This window comes from Symphalangus syndactylus, chromosome 10 (genome assembly GCF_028878055.3).
Source record: "Symphalangus syndactylus isolate Jambi chromosome 10, NHGRI_mSymSyn1-v2.1_pri, whole genome shotgun sequence".
NCBI classification, from domain to species: domain Eukaryota; kingdom Metazoa; phylum Chordata; class Mammalia; order Primates; family Hylobatidae; genus Symphalangus; species Symphalangus syndactylus.
The window spans coordinates 102,602,777-102,619,100 of NC_072432.2; the positions used below are offsets into that span (position 1 = coordinate 102,602,777).

Below are 16,324 nucleotides of genomic sequence, written 5' to 3' on the forward strand. Positions count from 1 at the left end.
ATGGCCATTCTAACTGGTGTGAGATGGTATCTCATTGTGGTTTTGATTTGCATTTCTCTGATGGCCAGTGATGATGAGCATTTTTTCATGTGTCTTTTGGCTGCATAAATGTCTTCTTTCGAGAAGTGCCTGTTCATATCCTTTGCCCACTTTTTGATCGGGTTGTTTTTTTCTTGTAAATTTGTTTGAGTTCATTGTAGATTCTGGATATTAGCCCTTTGTCAGACGAGTAGATTGCAAAAATTTTCTCCCATTCTGTGGGTTGCCTGTTCACTCTGATGGTAGTTTCTTTTGCTGTGCAGAAGCTCTTTAGTTTAATTAGATCCCATTTGTCAATTTTGGCTTTTGTTGCCATTGCTTTTGGTGTTTTAATCATGAAGTCCTTGTCTATGCCTATGTCCTGAATGGTATTGCCTGGGTTTTCTCCTAGGGTTTTTATGGTTTTAGGTCTAACATTTAAGTCTTTAATCCATCTTGAATTAATTCTTGTATAAGCTGTAAGGAAGGGATTCAGTTTCTGCTGTCTACATATGGCTAGCCAGTTTTCCCAGCACCATTTATTAAATAGGGAATCGTTTCCCCATTTCTTGTTTTTGTCAGGTGTGTCAAAGATCAGATGGTTGTAGATACGTGGCATTATTTCTGAGGGCTCTGTTCTGTTCCATTGGTCTATATCTCTGTTTTGGTACCAGTACCATGCTGTTTTGGTTACTGTAGCCTTGTAGTATAGTTTGAAGTCAGGTAGCGTGATGCCTCCAGCTTTGTTCTTTTGGCTTAGGACTGACTTGGCAATGTGGGCTCTTTTTTGGTTCCATATGAACTTTAAAGTACTTTTTTCCAATTCTGTGAAGAAAGTCATTGGTAGCTTGATGGGGATGGCATTGAATTATAAATTACCTTGGGCAGTATGGCCATTTTCACGATATTGATTCTTCCAACCCATAAGCATGGAATGTTCTTCCATTTGTTTAACTTATTGACACAGGCTTCTTCATAGCCATGTTTCCTTATTCTCTTTTTTTTTTTTTTTTTGAGACGGAGTCTCACTCTGTCACCCAGGCTGGAGTGCAGTGGCACGATCTTGGCTCACTGCAAGCTCCGCCTCCCGGGTTCACGCCATTCTCATGCCCTAGCCTCCTGAGTAGCTGGGACTATAGGCACCCACCACCACGCCTGGCTAATTTTTTGTATTTTTAGTGGAGATGGGGTTTCACCGTGTTAGCCAGGATGGTCTCGATCTCCTTGTGATCTGCCCACCTTGGCATCCCAAAGTGCTGAGATTACAGGCATGAGCCACCGTGCCCAGCCTCCTTATTCTCAAATGTAACTGTATTGCATGGAGTTGCTCCTTGCCTCCCTCTCCCCCATCATGGAGAAGATCTGCTTGGAGGAATTTTACCACCTTCTCTCTTCTGAACTGGCTGCTCTTCAGTTATCTTGATGCTGCCCTTCATTACTTCTCTGGATTGAATCCACTGTGTCTTAGATCTCATGCATTCCTCTTTCTTGGTTTACTTACTTTGCTGCAGTATACATGCAAGTAACTGTTTAAGAAATAAAGAGATAACTTATAAAGGAGATAAACTTTCTGAGTCCATGAATGTCCAGGGATCAGGTTTATGTGAACCTCATTCCTAATTAGTAGGTTAGCAAGATACAGAAATCTAAGTTCAAATCCATTTCCTGGGGGATGGCAGTGAGAATCTAATACCATCCTAGTCTCTTTATCTACATTTTTCTAAAACTTCAAGGACATGTTTATGCATGTGTCTTAAAGAAATTCATAACTGTCAGCACTGGTTTTTTTTTTGTTTTTTTTTTTTTTTTGAGATGGAGTCTTGCTCTGTCGCCTAGGCTGGAGTGCAGTGGCGCGATCTCGGCTCACTGCAAGCTCTGCCTCCCGGGTCCCAGGTTCATGCCATTCTCCTGCTTCAGCCTCCCAAGTAGCTGGGACTATAGGCACCCGCCACTACGCCTGGCAATTTTTTTGTATTTTTAGTAGAGACGGGGTTTCACTGTGTTAGCCAGGATTGTCTCGATCTCCTGACCTCGTGATCCACCTGCCTCAGCCTCCCAAAGTGCTGGGATTACAGGTGTGAGCCACTGTGCCCAGCCTCGTTTGTTTTTTGAGAGAGTCTCGCTCTGTCACCCAAGGTGGAGTGCACTGGCGCAATCTCAGCTCACTGCAACCTTTGTCTCCCAAGTTCAAGCAATTCTTCTGCCTCAGCCTCCCAATTAGCTGGGATTGTAGGTACGTGCCACCACGCCCGGCTAATTTTTGTACTGTTAGTGGAGATGTGGTTTCACCATGTTGGCCAGACTGGTCTCAAACTCCTGACCTCAAGTGATCCGCCCGCCTTGGCCTCCCAAAGTGTCGGGATTACAGGTGTCAGCCACTGTGCCTGGCCTCAGTGGTTCTTTGTAACCAAAGACTTATGTATTTTAGCTCTGCAAAATGATTCTGTATTATTTTATTTGATGATTCTTTTCTCTCCACTTTTCCCCTTCTTTCTTCCCCAGTCTCCAGTTAGTTAGATATTAAAATTCCTGAAGTGGTCCTCTATGTCCCTTTTCTTTTTCTCTCTCTCTTTTTCTCTGAAAGATATCCTCAACTTTAGTTTCCAGGTCTTATGCTGAGCTTTTGGTACTTACATTTTAAAATTTTAACAGCTTTTTCTTGTATCAGCATTCTGTTTTCATACAGTTTATTCTTGTTTTTTTTTTTGTTCTTTTTTACATTTATTTAAATTGACAAAATCATACATATTTATCATGTACAGTGTGTTGTTTCAAAATATGTATTTATTGTGGAATGGCTAAATTGAGTTATTAACACGTGTTACCTCATTATTTTGTAGTGAAAACACAAAATCTACTGTCTTAGCAATTTTCAAGAATAGGATACATTGTTATTAACAATAGTAACCATGTTGTATAATAAATCTCTTGAAATTATTCCTATTTAGCTGAAATTTTATATCCTTTGATTGACGTCCTCCCAGCCTTGGTTATTAGTCCAGTCTCACATTGCTCTAAAGAACTACCTGAGACTGGGTAGTTTATGAAGAAAACAGGTTTAATTGACTCACAGTTCTGCAGACTGTACAGGAGGCATGCCTGGGGAGCCCTCAGGAAACTTACAATCATGGTGAAAGGCAAAGGGGAAGCAAGCGCATCTTCATATGGCGAGCAGGGGAGAGACAGAGAGCAAGGCGGAGGTGCTACACACTTTCAAACAATCAGATCTCATGAGAACTGTATGAGACAGCACTAGGAGGATGGTGCTAAACCATTAGAAACCACCGCCGTAATCCAATCACCTCCCACCAGGCCCCACCTTCAACACTGGGAATTACAATTCAACATGAGATTTGGGTGGGGACACAGAGCTAAACCGTATTATTTGGTAATTACCATTCTATTCTTTACGTCTATGAGTTTACCATTTTTAGATTTACATATAAGTGAGATCACGTAGTATTTGTCTTTCTGTGCCTGGCTTCCTTCACTTAACATAATGTCATCCAAATTCATCCATGTTGTTGCAAATAACAGAGTTTCCTTCTTTGTTTAAAGCTGACTAGTATTTCATTGTGTATATATACCATATTATCTTTTTAAGTTTTAAGTTTGGGTGCTCATGTGCTGACTTGTTACATAGGTAAACTTGCCTTAAGAGGGTTTGGTTGTACAGATTATTTCATCACCCAGGTATTAGGCCCATTAACCATTAGTTATTTTTCCTGATCCTCTCCTTCCTCCTACCCCCTCCAACCTTCAACAGGACCCAGTGTCTGTTGTTTCCCTCTATGTGTCCATGTGTTCTCATCATTTAGCTCCCACTTATAAGTAAGAACATGTGGTATTTGGTTTTCTGTTTTTGTGTTAGGTTTGCTAAGGTTAACAGCCTCCAGCTCCATCCATGTACCTGCAAAGGCATGATCTCATTCTTTTTTATGGCTGCATAGTATTCCATAGGGTATATATATCACATTTTCTTTATCTGGTCTATCATTGGTGGGCATTTACGTTGATTCCACCATGTCTTTGCTATTGTGAACAGTGTTGCAATGAACATACATGGCATGTCTCTTCATAAGAGAATGATTTATATTCCTTTTGTATACATGCCCAGTAATGAGACTGCTGGGTCAAATGGTATTTCTATCTTTAGGTCTTTAAGGAATTGCCACACTGTCTTCCATAATGGTTGAACTAATTTACACTCCCACCAACAATGTATAAGCATTCCCTTTTGTTCACAGCCTTGCCGGTATCTGTTATCTTTTGACTTCTACTGACAGACATTTTGACTGGTGTGAGATGGTATCTCATTGTGATTTTGACTTGCATGTCTCTAATCATCAGTGATGTTGAGTTTTTTTTCATATGATTGTTGGCCACATGCATGTCTTCTTTTAAAAAATATTTGTTCATGTATTTTGCTCACTTTTTTATGGGTTTTTTTTTCTTGTAAATGTATTTAAGTTCCTTATAGATGCTGGATATTAGACCTTTGTTGGATGCATAGTTTGTAAAAATTTTCTCCCATTCTGTAGGCTGTTTACTCTGTTGATAGTTTCTTGTGCTGTGCAGAAGCTCTTTAGTTTAATTAGATCCCATTTGTCAATTTTTGCTCATTACAATTGCTCTTGGTGTCTTTGTCATGAAAGCTTTGCCTGTGCCTACGTCCTGAATGGTATTACCTAGGTTGTCTTCCAGGGATTTTATAGTTTTGGGTTTTACATTTACGTTTTAATCCATCTTGAGTTAATTTTTGTATATGGTATAAGAAAGGCATCTAGTTTTAATCTGCATGTGGCTAGCCAGTTATCCCAGCACCACTTATTGAACAGGGAATCCTTTCCCAATTGCTTTTGTCAGTTTGTCAAAGATCAGACAGTTGTAGGTGTGCAGTCTTATTTCTGGGTTCTCTATTCTGTTCCATTGGTCTATGTATCTGTTTTTGTACTGGTACCGTACTGTGTAGCCTTGTAGTATAGTTTGAAGATGGGTAGCATGATGCCGTCAGCTTTGTTCTTTTTGCTTAGGATTGCCTTGGCTATTAGGGCTTTTTTTTCATTCCATATTAATTTTAAAGTAGTTTCTTTCCTATTTCTGTAAAGAATGTCAATGGTAGTTTAACACTGAATCTATAAATTGCTTTGGACAATATGGCCATTTTAATGATATTAATTCTTGCTATCCATGAGCATGGAATGTTTTTCCAATTTGTGTCATCTCTGATTTATCTGAGCAGTGGTTTGTAGTTCTCGTTGTAGAGATCTTTCACCTCCCTAGTTAGCTATTCCTAGGTATTTTATTCTTTTTGTGGCAATTGTGAATGGGAGTTCATTCCTGATTTGGATCTCGGCTTGTTTTTGGTATACAGGAATGCTAGTGATTTCTACACACTGATTTTGTATCCTGAGACTTTGCTGAAGTTGTTTATCAGCTTAAGAAGCTTTTGGGCTGAGAATAGGGGGTTTTCGAAATATAGGATCATGTCGTCTCCCAACAGGGATAGTTTGACTTCCTGATGCCCTTTCTTTCTCTTGCCTGACTGCCCTGACTAGAACTTCCAGTACCATTGTAGTTGCTCATTCAGTATGATGCTTGTCATATATGGCTCTTATTATTTCGAGGTATGTTCCTTCAATACCTAGTTCACATTTTCGTTATGCCTCCATTCACTGATACTTAGGTTGATTCCATATCTTGGCTATTGTGAATAATGCTGCAATGAACCTGGCAGTGTAGATATTTCTTCACCATACTGATTTCATTTCCTTTGGATATACACCCAGTAGTAGGGCTGCAGAATCATATGGTAGTTCTCTTTTTAATTTTTTGAGGAACCTCCAAACTGTTTTTCATAATGGCTATACCAATTTACGTTCTCACCATCAGTGTGCAAGGATTCCCTTTTCTCTACATCCTCTCCAACACTTGTTATCTTTTGTCTTTTTGATAACAACCATTCTAACCAGGTGTGACATGATCTCTCATTGCTGTTTTAATTTGCTTTTCTCTCACAGTGATTTTGAGCATTTTTCATATACTTGTTGGCCATTGCTTGTCTCCTTTTATGCAATGTCTATTCAGATTCTTCGCCATTTAAAAATGTATTGAGGTAAAATATAAATATAAAATTTACCATATTTACCGTTTTAAGTGTACAGTTCAGTGGTAATAAATACATTTATATTCTCTTTTTCCTTTCATCTTCTCCCTCTCCTTTCCCCCTTCCTGGTCTCTGGTAACCACCAATCTACTTTCTATCTTCACAAGATCCATTTTTTAAGCTCCTGCACATGAATGAGAACATGTGATATTTATCTTTCTGTGCCTTGCTCATTTCATTTAACATAATGGTCTCCAGTTCTATCCATATTGCTGCAAATGACAGGATTTCATTCTTTTTTATGACTGAATAATATTCCATTGTGTATATATACACCATATTTTCTTCATCCATTGACTGGCACTTAGGGTGATTCCATATTTTGGCTATTGTGAATAGTGTTGCAATAAACACAGAGTGCAGATATACTAATTTCCTTTCTTTTGGATGTTTCTGGATCATATGGAAGTTCTATTTTTCGTTTTTTTGAGTAGCATGATGCCTCCAGCTATTCTCCACAGTAGCTGTATTAATTTACATTCCCACCAATGGTGTACGGGGGGGTCCTCTTTCTCTGCATCCTCACCAGCATGTTATTGCCTGTCTTTTTAATACAAGCCATTTTAACTGGGGAGAAGGTGAAATGATATCACTTTATGGCTTTAATTTTCATTTCTCTGATGATTAGTGATGCTATTTTTTCATATACCTGTTGCCTTTGCCCATTTTTAAATAAGGTTATTTTCTTGCTATTGAGTTGTTTTGAGTTCCTTACAAATTTTGGATATTAACACCTTGCCAGATATATGGTTTGCAAATATTTTCCACCATTCTGTAGATTTTCTTTTCACTCTGTTTATTATTCCCTTGACTGTGCAGAAGTTTTTTACTTTGATGCAATTCCATTTGTCTGTTTTTTCCTTTGTGCTTTTGGGTTCATATCCAAAAAAAATCAATGCCAAGACCAGTGTCACGCAGCCTTACCCCTATGTTTTCTTTACAGTTTCAGATCTTACATTTAAGTCTTTAATCCATTTTCAGTTGATTTTTATATACGGTGTAAGATAAAGGTTTTGTTTTATGGTTCTTATTTTATATAACCTTCCTTAATATAGAACTTTTAAAAATAACTTTTTAATAATAGTTTTAGGTTTATAAAAAAAATTAAGAAAACAGCACTGAGAGTTCCCATATACCCTGCACCCAGATTCCCCAATTATTAACACCTTACATTTACTATATGATCCACTTGTTAAAATTAAACCGATATTGACACATTATTATTAAAGTCCATACTTTATTCACATTTCCTTAATTTTTACCTGATGTCTTCTTTCTGTTCCAGTGTTCTATCCAGGTCATCACTTTCTATTTAGTTATGTCTCCTTAGACTTCTTTTGGCTGTGACAGTTTCTTAGACTTTCCTTACTTTTGATGACCTTGACAGTTCTGATGAGTACTAGTCAGGTATTATGTAGGATATTTCATTACCGGAATCTGCCTGATGTTTTCCTCATGATTAGACTGGGTTTATGGATTTTTGGGAGAAAGGCCACAGAAGTAACATGCCCTTTGCACCGTATCTTGCCAAAGGTACATACTGTCAACATGATTGATGACTGCTGATGTTGGCCTTGATCATCAGGCTGAGGTAGTATCTGTCAGGCTCCTCCACTGTAAAGTTACTCCCCACACCCTGAAATCACTATGCATAGCCTACTCTTAAGGAATGGTGATTTACACTCCCCTCTTTAAGACTGCAGTGTCTACTAAACTGTTTGCAATTCTTCTGCACAGATTTGTTTCTTCTCCCCAATCTTTTATCAGTATGTGCAATTTGTTTTTAAAAAATTCTCATCACCACATTCTGTAAAGATGATTTCCCAAGTAGTGGTATTTCTCTAAGTTGCTCCAGAGTCTTAGGGTGCAAACCACAGTTAGTAAGCTCCTTATGAACAACTTCCGTATCAAGTACTTTGTCCGTTGGCAGGCAGGTGTTAAATACAGCAGTTGGCTCGTGTGGATATAGTACTGCAGAGAAAGACCCACTCTGTGAAGATTTGAGCAGCATGGTCAGTGAATGCAGAGAATGAGGCATGATAAGACCTGTAATCTCCAAACTAAACTAGTCTCTGTATCCAGAAAGAGCTGTGTCTTCACATTTACATTTTGTGCCTTAAGCATTTGCATTATGGCACCTCGGAGAGTAACGGGATAAGAGGGTTGGAGGAAGTCCTGCCTGTGGACCTGAGGTAGCAACTAAACTCTTAGAGTTGACCAAAAAATTGAGCAATGTAAAGATGTTGATTCCTTTCACTAACACAACAGACTCAGGTCTGTGATCCATTTGTACTTCATGTTTCTCTTTACGCAGCTTGATAGTATGTCTGGCTTTTAAATTTTATCTTGCACACTCATCTCTTCTACATTTATAACTGGAGATCCTGAACACCAAAGTAGGCCTAAAAGGAATCTTTGAGGAAAAAAGCCTTGTAGCAAGGAAAGTCAAGATTCTTGAAGTTAAGTAAATATACTTTAAAATATTGAAATATTTATAAACATTAACTTTTATTACATGCACTGAGCAGTAGCATTTAAGGTTTTAAATCAGTGTTTTCTGCTTTTACTATTTTCAGATTAAATTTTTAGATCTAAAGATAAAAAACTCAGATAACTCAAATGAGATATCTATATCCCTACAACCTAATCGTATAGTGAGTAGAAAACTGAATTAATGCATTTCATTGCAAACAGGAAATGGAGACTAAACACACAGCAGTTATCTCATGGCATTGTGACTAATGGCATCAGGGCAAAAATATGTTACTTTACCATTTACCTAAGACTGTTAGCAGGTTCTTGTTCTACAAAGGTAGAAAATAAATGTAGACAACATCTACTGAGCTGACTGATGATGCCTTTACCTGAACATCTTTTCTACTGATTTATAATTCCTTTATTTTCACATATACTAAATTTTTTTAAATGCATGTTAATTCAGATAAAAAGGCATTTTGTATTCCACATAGAATAGTGTTAAGAATTGTGAAGTAGGCTGGGCGCGGTGGCTCATGCCTGTAATCCCAGCACTTTGGGAGGCCGAGGCAGGCAGATCACAAGGTCAAGAGATCCAGACCATCCTGGCCGACATGATGAAACCTCATCTCTACTAAAAATACAAAAATTAGCTGGGTGTGGTGGCGCATGCTGAGGCAGAACTGCTTGAACCCGGGAGGCGGAGGCTGCAGTGAGCCGAGATCGTGCCACCGCACTCCAGCCTGGCAACAGGGCGAGACTCCAACTCAAAAAAAAAAAAAAAAAATCGTGAAGTATGTGTGTAGGGGGAAATTGCATAATTCACATTTTAAAAATAACAGTGCTTAGAAATAAAAAGCATTGGGTAAAGAAATACTAGTATCTAAGTATTTGTTCACTTTATAATCCAGACAACACCATGTTTATTCCCCCCCCCGCCAAAAAAATCTCACTTTTTGTGTTTCCTGAATTAGTTTTGTTTCTTTTCTGGGCTACACTTTCTGTGTATGTGTTTTTTTAACCTTTATTTTTCTTTAATGATGATCATTTTCCTCATATACCTGGTTGTCCATTCATGTTTAAGAAGGACAAGGTAGTTGATATAATTTTCCTCTGTGGAAATATAAGTAGGTCTATTTTTCAACAGGTATCTTTCTTGAGTACCAAATCTGCCTCGGGGTTCTGTGCATTTAGGGTGGGTGTGCTGATTGACAGGCATTATTTTAGAGTAAACTGTGAGACCTCCCTGGATCTCCAACTGCCAGAATAAACACAAATAAGGAGAACTTTAATCTGTGGCTGTCACATTAGAAGCCTTAGCATGCATTATTGTCTTGTTAGTATGTTTATGCTTGTGAATAAATGTCAGGCTGCACTTTACATTTGTGAACCAGGAAAGGAGTCAACTAGTGATTGTTGTGTATACTGACCTTCAATGAATCCCCATTTCCATTATCTCTCATTGGGTCAGCCAGCCCTGAATTTACTGCTGCTCTGGGCCTTGATGAACACAGGAGCTCACTTCTCCACTGTAGCCCACACACACCTCCTGATTCTGGGTTGTGGTGTTCTTAGCCTACTTTTGGTCACTTATTTTTTTTCGTCCATATAAATCCATTTATTATTGAACTATTTATTTACAATTTTAAGATCACAGAATCTTTTTTAAACTTTTATTTTAGGTTTGGGAGTAAATGTGAAGGTTTGTTACATGGGTAAACTCATGTCACAGGGCTTTTGGTACAGATTATTTCACCACAGATACAGGTATTAAGCCCAGTACCCAATAGTTATCTTTTCTGCTCCTCTCCCTCTTCCCACCTTCCACCCTCAAGTAGACCGCAGTGTCTGTTGTTTCCTTGTTTGTGTTCATAAGTTCTCACCATTTAGCTCCCACTTACAAGTGAGAACATGCGGTATTTGGTTTTCTGTTCCTGCATTAGTTTGCTAAGGATAATGGCCTCCAGCTCCATCCACAGTGCCACAAAACACATGTGGTCACTTTCTATCTTAAAGAAATATGTTAAGATTTCTTGTACATTGATTTTCTCTACCATTACATTGGATTCCATGGGTTTATTCCTTTTTAATTTCTATAACTTCAGATGGGCTTGGGAAAGAATGGGAGGATAATGTCTCTATTTAATTTGTCTCTTTTACCAGAAGACTCCACAAGTCCACTTCTTAAATAAAAATAAGATGTCTCCTTAGATTTAAGGGAAGTGTAAATGTCTATTAACTCGTAATTATGATTTTGTTGTTGTCTGTTTCTAATTTTCTTAGTCTAAACTTAATTTACATTCCTGTCAAAGCTTTTATTAAAGCTCTGATAAAATTCAGAATTGCATCAGTCAGGGTAGGGTCCCCACAGGAAAAATAATTCACTGTATGAAGCTTTGATGAAAATATTACATGTAGAGTTGTGGGCAGGATGAAGGGAGCAAACAAGGGAATAATGAGGCACCCAGAGACTACTGACAGGAGGATACTGTTACAGTCCTGAGGGCCAAAGGAACAAGGGGAGGAGGAGAGCCTAGTAGGCACTAGGACCATGGACAAGGGGCTGTCTAGCAGAAGCTGTATTGTAGAGAGATATACTTACTGTGCCCAGGCAGAGAGCAGGGAAGAAATGCCAACTTTTCTTTCCTCTGTCCTCCCATTTACTGGCAATGCTTCCCATTGCCCAGATCCAACCAAAAGCTAGTCAGCAAGAGAGCCCCAAAGATGCACTTTGTAGGGTCAGAGCAAGGCCAAGAATGGATTGAGAGAGGGAGGATGGAGAGCAGATAGAGAACTGGTAATAAAACCTAATGTTTTATTACAATGCAGTTCAAATATTGAAGATTTGAGATTTCACAAAACAGCAGTATTTAATGTTGGATATTATCAGGTAAAATCGTCTTAATTAAATGCCAAAAACTATTAAGAATCCTCATTTTTATGAGTATTTTTTTGGGGGGAACAAAACCATGTAGCAGATGAGTCTAAGGATAATCAAAGCCATGATGCAAATTAGACAAGCCCAAGGGCCCTGAACATAAAATAAAATCAGAACCAAACTTCATATTTTAAACATGGAAAACTGTTACTATAATTAAAAATCTATGTACTATGGTGTTATTAGTCAGGGTAGTGGTTATTGTTGGGTGGCAGCGACTGGGATGGAGCATGACGGGCTTTGCAGGTCTGGCAATACTGTTTTTGGATCTGTGTGCCAGTTAAATGGATATGCCCACATTGTAAAAATTCATTGACTAATACACTTGTGATCTGGGTGTTTTGTGTGAGTGTATTTCAGCAAAAATCTTTTTAAAAAATCATGGCACGGCCAGGCATGGTGGCTCACGCTTGTAATCCCAGCACTTTGGGAGGCCGAGGCAGGCAGATCACCGGAGGTCAGGGGTTCGAGACCAGTTGGCCAACATGGTGAAACCCCGTCTCTATTAAAAACACAAAAATTAGCCGGGTGTGGTGGCAGGTGCCTGTAATCCCAGCTACTTGGGAGGCTGAGGCAGGACAATCAATTGAACCCGGGAGGCAGAGGTTGCAGTGAGCCGAGATCACACAATTGCACTCCAGCCTGGGTGACAAGAGCGAGACTCCGTCTCCAAAAAAACAAACAACAACAACAACAAAACATGGCAGCCATGAATACAACTTTAAAAAACCTCAACTATTTCCATGTATTTTATGCCCTTCTTTAGGTATCCATACTAAGAGCTAACAAAGATGTACTGTAACACCTAAAACAATGATGCACATTCAACAGGCAGGAAAAGCTTATCTTAGCTTCAAAGAATTTGTGATCTGCTTAGAAAAACCAAATACTTAGATATGAAAACAAGAATATTAACAAGCAATATCTCAGGCTATGAAGAATGCTATAGTAGAAACAGGTGCAATACTGATATGTAACTGATTCCCATGGGAAAGCCTATATAGAAACACTCCCCAAGTGGGCTCTTTCTGTTGGACATCTCTTTCTCTCTAAAACCTTAACAAAGGTCAACTAGGCCAAATGACCGTGGACCCTGCATTTAAGCCTACAATACACAGTGCCATAAAAGCCATGAAAATTTTGAGGTCACTTCTCTTCTCTGCCCTGAAGTAGTGAGTAGGGAGCTCACCCCTATTTAAAAGGGAAGCAGACAATACAAGGAAGGAGAATTGAAGGCAGAGATAGGGAAGCATAAAGGAACATGGCAGCAGGAGATTTCTGCAGAGTAGAAGACCTCTTAGTGTCAGGAAAAAGAGAAGTCTGTTGGTGATAGGAGCAAAGAGACCCGCTGCCTGGCAACACCCTAGGGAGGCAGCTAAAACCTCAAAAGAAAACAGCTGTGTGTGCATCTAGGCAGACGGGCCATGAGTATCTTCACCAAAGGTTCTGGGGCTTGACACATGACACAGAAGCAGCAAAGACCTCTGGATCTGAAGGGAATCTTCTAGCCAAAGATGGCTGATGTCTCAGCAGTAACTCCCAACCCTAATGCTTTGGTACTGTGTAAGACCTCAGAACTGTGGCACAGCTCTGGGCTGAGAAACCTCAGGAAGGTCTGAGGTTAAAAATATCCACCAACCTGGTAAATGAGGGCTAAAGTTAGAAATTCAAATCCAGAAACTTATACTTCTGATAGATCTGAGGTTTATTCAGGTCTGAGACTTATCCTTTTTTTACATGTATAATATATGGATATACAACACACAGAGTTTAAAATTTCATACACAGAAAAGGAAAAATGAGAAGTACAGTGCCATTGTTTTATCTCGTTCCATCAGTGAAAGCTGCTCCCTATAAGTGAGTTTTCTAGCTAAGTACATACAGAGTCTATGCTACTAAAATAAATTACTAATCTCAGCTGAAATCTGGTAATGGGATTGGGACTACTGCCATTATCCTAAATTACTCCCAGACTAGAGTACATTTAGAGCTTTTGTGTCTTTTTTTTTCTCTTAGTGTTTCTTACTCTCCTCACTACCTTTGTAGTCTGGTGGCAAATGTTTTTGCAGCTTTCTGTGCACTTGATTCTAGTTATCCTCTCTCCCTTCTCCTATTCTAATTTTCTGTTTCAAATATATCTTGGGTTGAAGAATCAGGAAACCAAGCATTTAAAACCTGTACTTAAATAAAGGGTCAAGAGGCTGTGAGTGAAGACCCCAGCGTTCATGAGAGTGATTCTGGTTATATCATGACCTTTTCTTTCTTTCTACCAAGTTCTTAGCTATGTTCTATGCTAACAGAGAAGTTATCTTCTTCCTTTCTATCATTTCAGAAGGTGCTTCAGTGATTGCTGTGAGTGGGCAAGGGGGAGGATGAGTAGGCCCTCTCCTCTGCTTCAGTGGGAGTAGCCCTGAAGGAGTAGCTCTTCTACTACTATGGGTTCTGTTTTGGATGTCATTTAACGAGAGTTCATTTAACGAGAGAATCTTACTGCTAAAACAAGTTTGAAAACCACTCTTCTAGAAATCTGATATCTAGATTTGTGTAGCTCAATTGACAAGTTATAGTTGTAAATTTTAAACAAAACTGCTGAAACTCCAAAATTAGAACCCATTTTCAAAAGGAGACAAAAATTACCTGAAGTAGAGGGATGAAATCCTCCTGTTCTAGAGAGCTACTGTTGGGCTTTGCAAGAAGACAGATGAATTTAGAGGCATCATCATGATGGTTATTCAGCAACCTATAAAAGAAACAACTGCTTAGGAAGATTAGTTCCTCTGAACAAACAATGACAATAACATCAATAGTTAGTAATTTCAGTTTGATCTTAAGGCCACTCAGATCAACAATCAAGTAAGGAATTTATATAATCAAAGGATGTTTTAGAATGATGAGCCGTCTATGATGTAAGGTCGGATGAGTACTGCAGTCTATTAGACCCTCTTCCCTTCCAGTGGTCTCAGCATGAAGTAATAACGCCTTGACCTTGATGGTAAAATGGAAACAGAAAGGAAGGAACAGCTGTCTAAAACATTTTCAGGAAGCATTCCTCAGGACTCCAGTAACCTCATCTAGTATTCCAAGCATCCAATGGTTCAAGCTAGAAACTTGGGAGTCGTCATGAACTTCTCCCTTCCTTTCACCCCCACACCTATCAACTACCATGTTTCATTTCTACAAAATTTGCCCCTTTCTGTCTCCCACTGCCAATATCCATGCTTATGCTCGTTTGTTGCTTCATATTTCTGAGTAACACATTTGATCACGTCATTGTCCAAGTTAAAATTCTTCTGTCAAGTAGGCTAAAGTCTCAGCCTTTTTTTTTTTTTTGAGACGGAGTTTTGCTCGTCGCCCAGGCTGGAATGCAGTGGCACAATCTCGGTTCATTGCAGCCTCCGCCTCCTGGATTCAACCAATTCTCCTGCCTCAGCCTCCAGAGTAGCCGGGACTATAGATGCATGCCACCACGCCTGGCTAGTTTTTGCATTTTTAGTAGAGACGGAAGTTTCACCATGTTGGCCGGGATGTTCTTGATCTCCTGACCTTGTGATCCGCCTGCCTTGGCTTCCCAAAGTGCTGGGATTACAGGCTTGAGCCATGGCGCCCGGCCTAAAGTCCCAGCTTCTTGACCTGACATAGAAGGGCCTCCAGAATCTGATCCCACCTGCTAATGTCCCCTTCTCTTACCATTCCTGCACTTGTGGTTGCACAAATGTTCCATGCCTTCTCACACCAGGCATTTATAAATGCTAACGTCCTTACCACAATACCCTTTTCCCTTACTTCACCTTCCAGGAAATCTCACTGGCCTCCTGTGTCCTTCCATGTGCTTGTTATTTCTGTCATGGCTGTTCCATAGTAGCATAACCCTATTGGAATAACTTTTTTTTTTCAACTTTTATTATAGGTTCAGGGGTACATGTAAGGGTTTGTTACAAAGGTATACTGAGTGATGTAGAGGTCTGGAGTATGAACGAGTGCATCTCTCAGGTAGTGAGCATAGTATCAATAGGTATTTTTTCAGCCCTTGCTCCCTCCATCTCTACCCTTTCTTTCTTGTATTCCCCAGTGTCTACCATTCTCAATTTTTTTTTTTTTTGAGATGGAGTCTTGCTCTGTTGCCTAGGCTGGTGTGCAGTGGCGCAATCTCAGCTCACTGCAAGCTCTGCCTTCTGGGTTCACACCATTCTCCTGCCTCAGCCTCCCAAGTAGCTGGGACTACAGGCACCCGCCACCACGCCTGGCTAATTTTTTGTATTTTTAGTAGAGACGGGGTTTCACCGTGTTAGCCAGGATGGTCTTGATCTCCTGACCTCGGGATCTGCCCACCTTGGCCTCCCAAAGTGCTGGGATTACAGGCGTGAGCCACCACGCCCGGCCTGTTCTCATCTTTATGTCCATGTATACTTGATGTTTAGCTCCCACTTATAAGTGAGAACATGTGGTATTTGGTTTTCTGTTTCTGCTAATTTGCTTAGGATAATGGTCTCCAGCTGCATCCATGTTGCTACAAAGAACAAGATTTCATTCTTTTTTATGGCTGCTTAGTAGTCCATGGTGTACCTGTACCACATTTTCTTTATCCAGTCCACCATTAATGGGCATGTATGTTGATTCCATGTCTTTGCAATTGTGAAGAGTGCTTCAATGAACATATGGGTACGTAAGTCTTTTTGGTAGAATGACTTATTTTTCTTTGGGTATATACCCAGTAATGGAACTACTGG

At 39.6% G+C, this 16,324-nt stretch overlaps 1 protein-coding gene and 1 pseudogene across 6 annotated transcripts in view; both read right to left on the reverse strand.

The window, feature by feature from the left end:
* Positions 1–16,324, reverse strand: part of PPP2R3A (protein phosphatase 2 regulatory subunit B''alpha) — a 221,423-nt gene that overhangs the window by 121,095 nt on the left and 84,004 nt on the right. For all 6 annotated transcript variants that reach the window (XM_055295334.2, XM_055295333.2, XM_055295337.2 and 3 more), the window contains one exon: positions 14,235–14,337. In XM_055295334.2, coding sequence (XP_055151309.1) covers positions 14,235–14,337 — 103 coding nt within the window. The remainder of the gene's footprint in view (positions 1–14,234; positions 14,338–16,324) is intronic.
* Positions 7,968–9,736, reverse strand: LOC134731678 (protein downstream neighbor of Son-like; annotated as a pseudogene).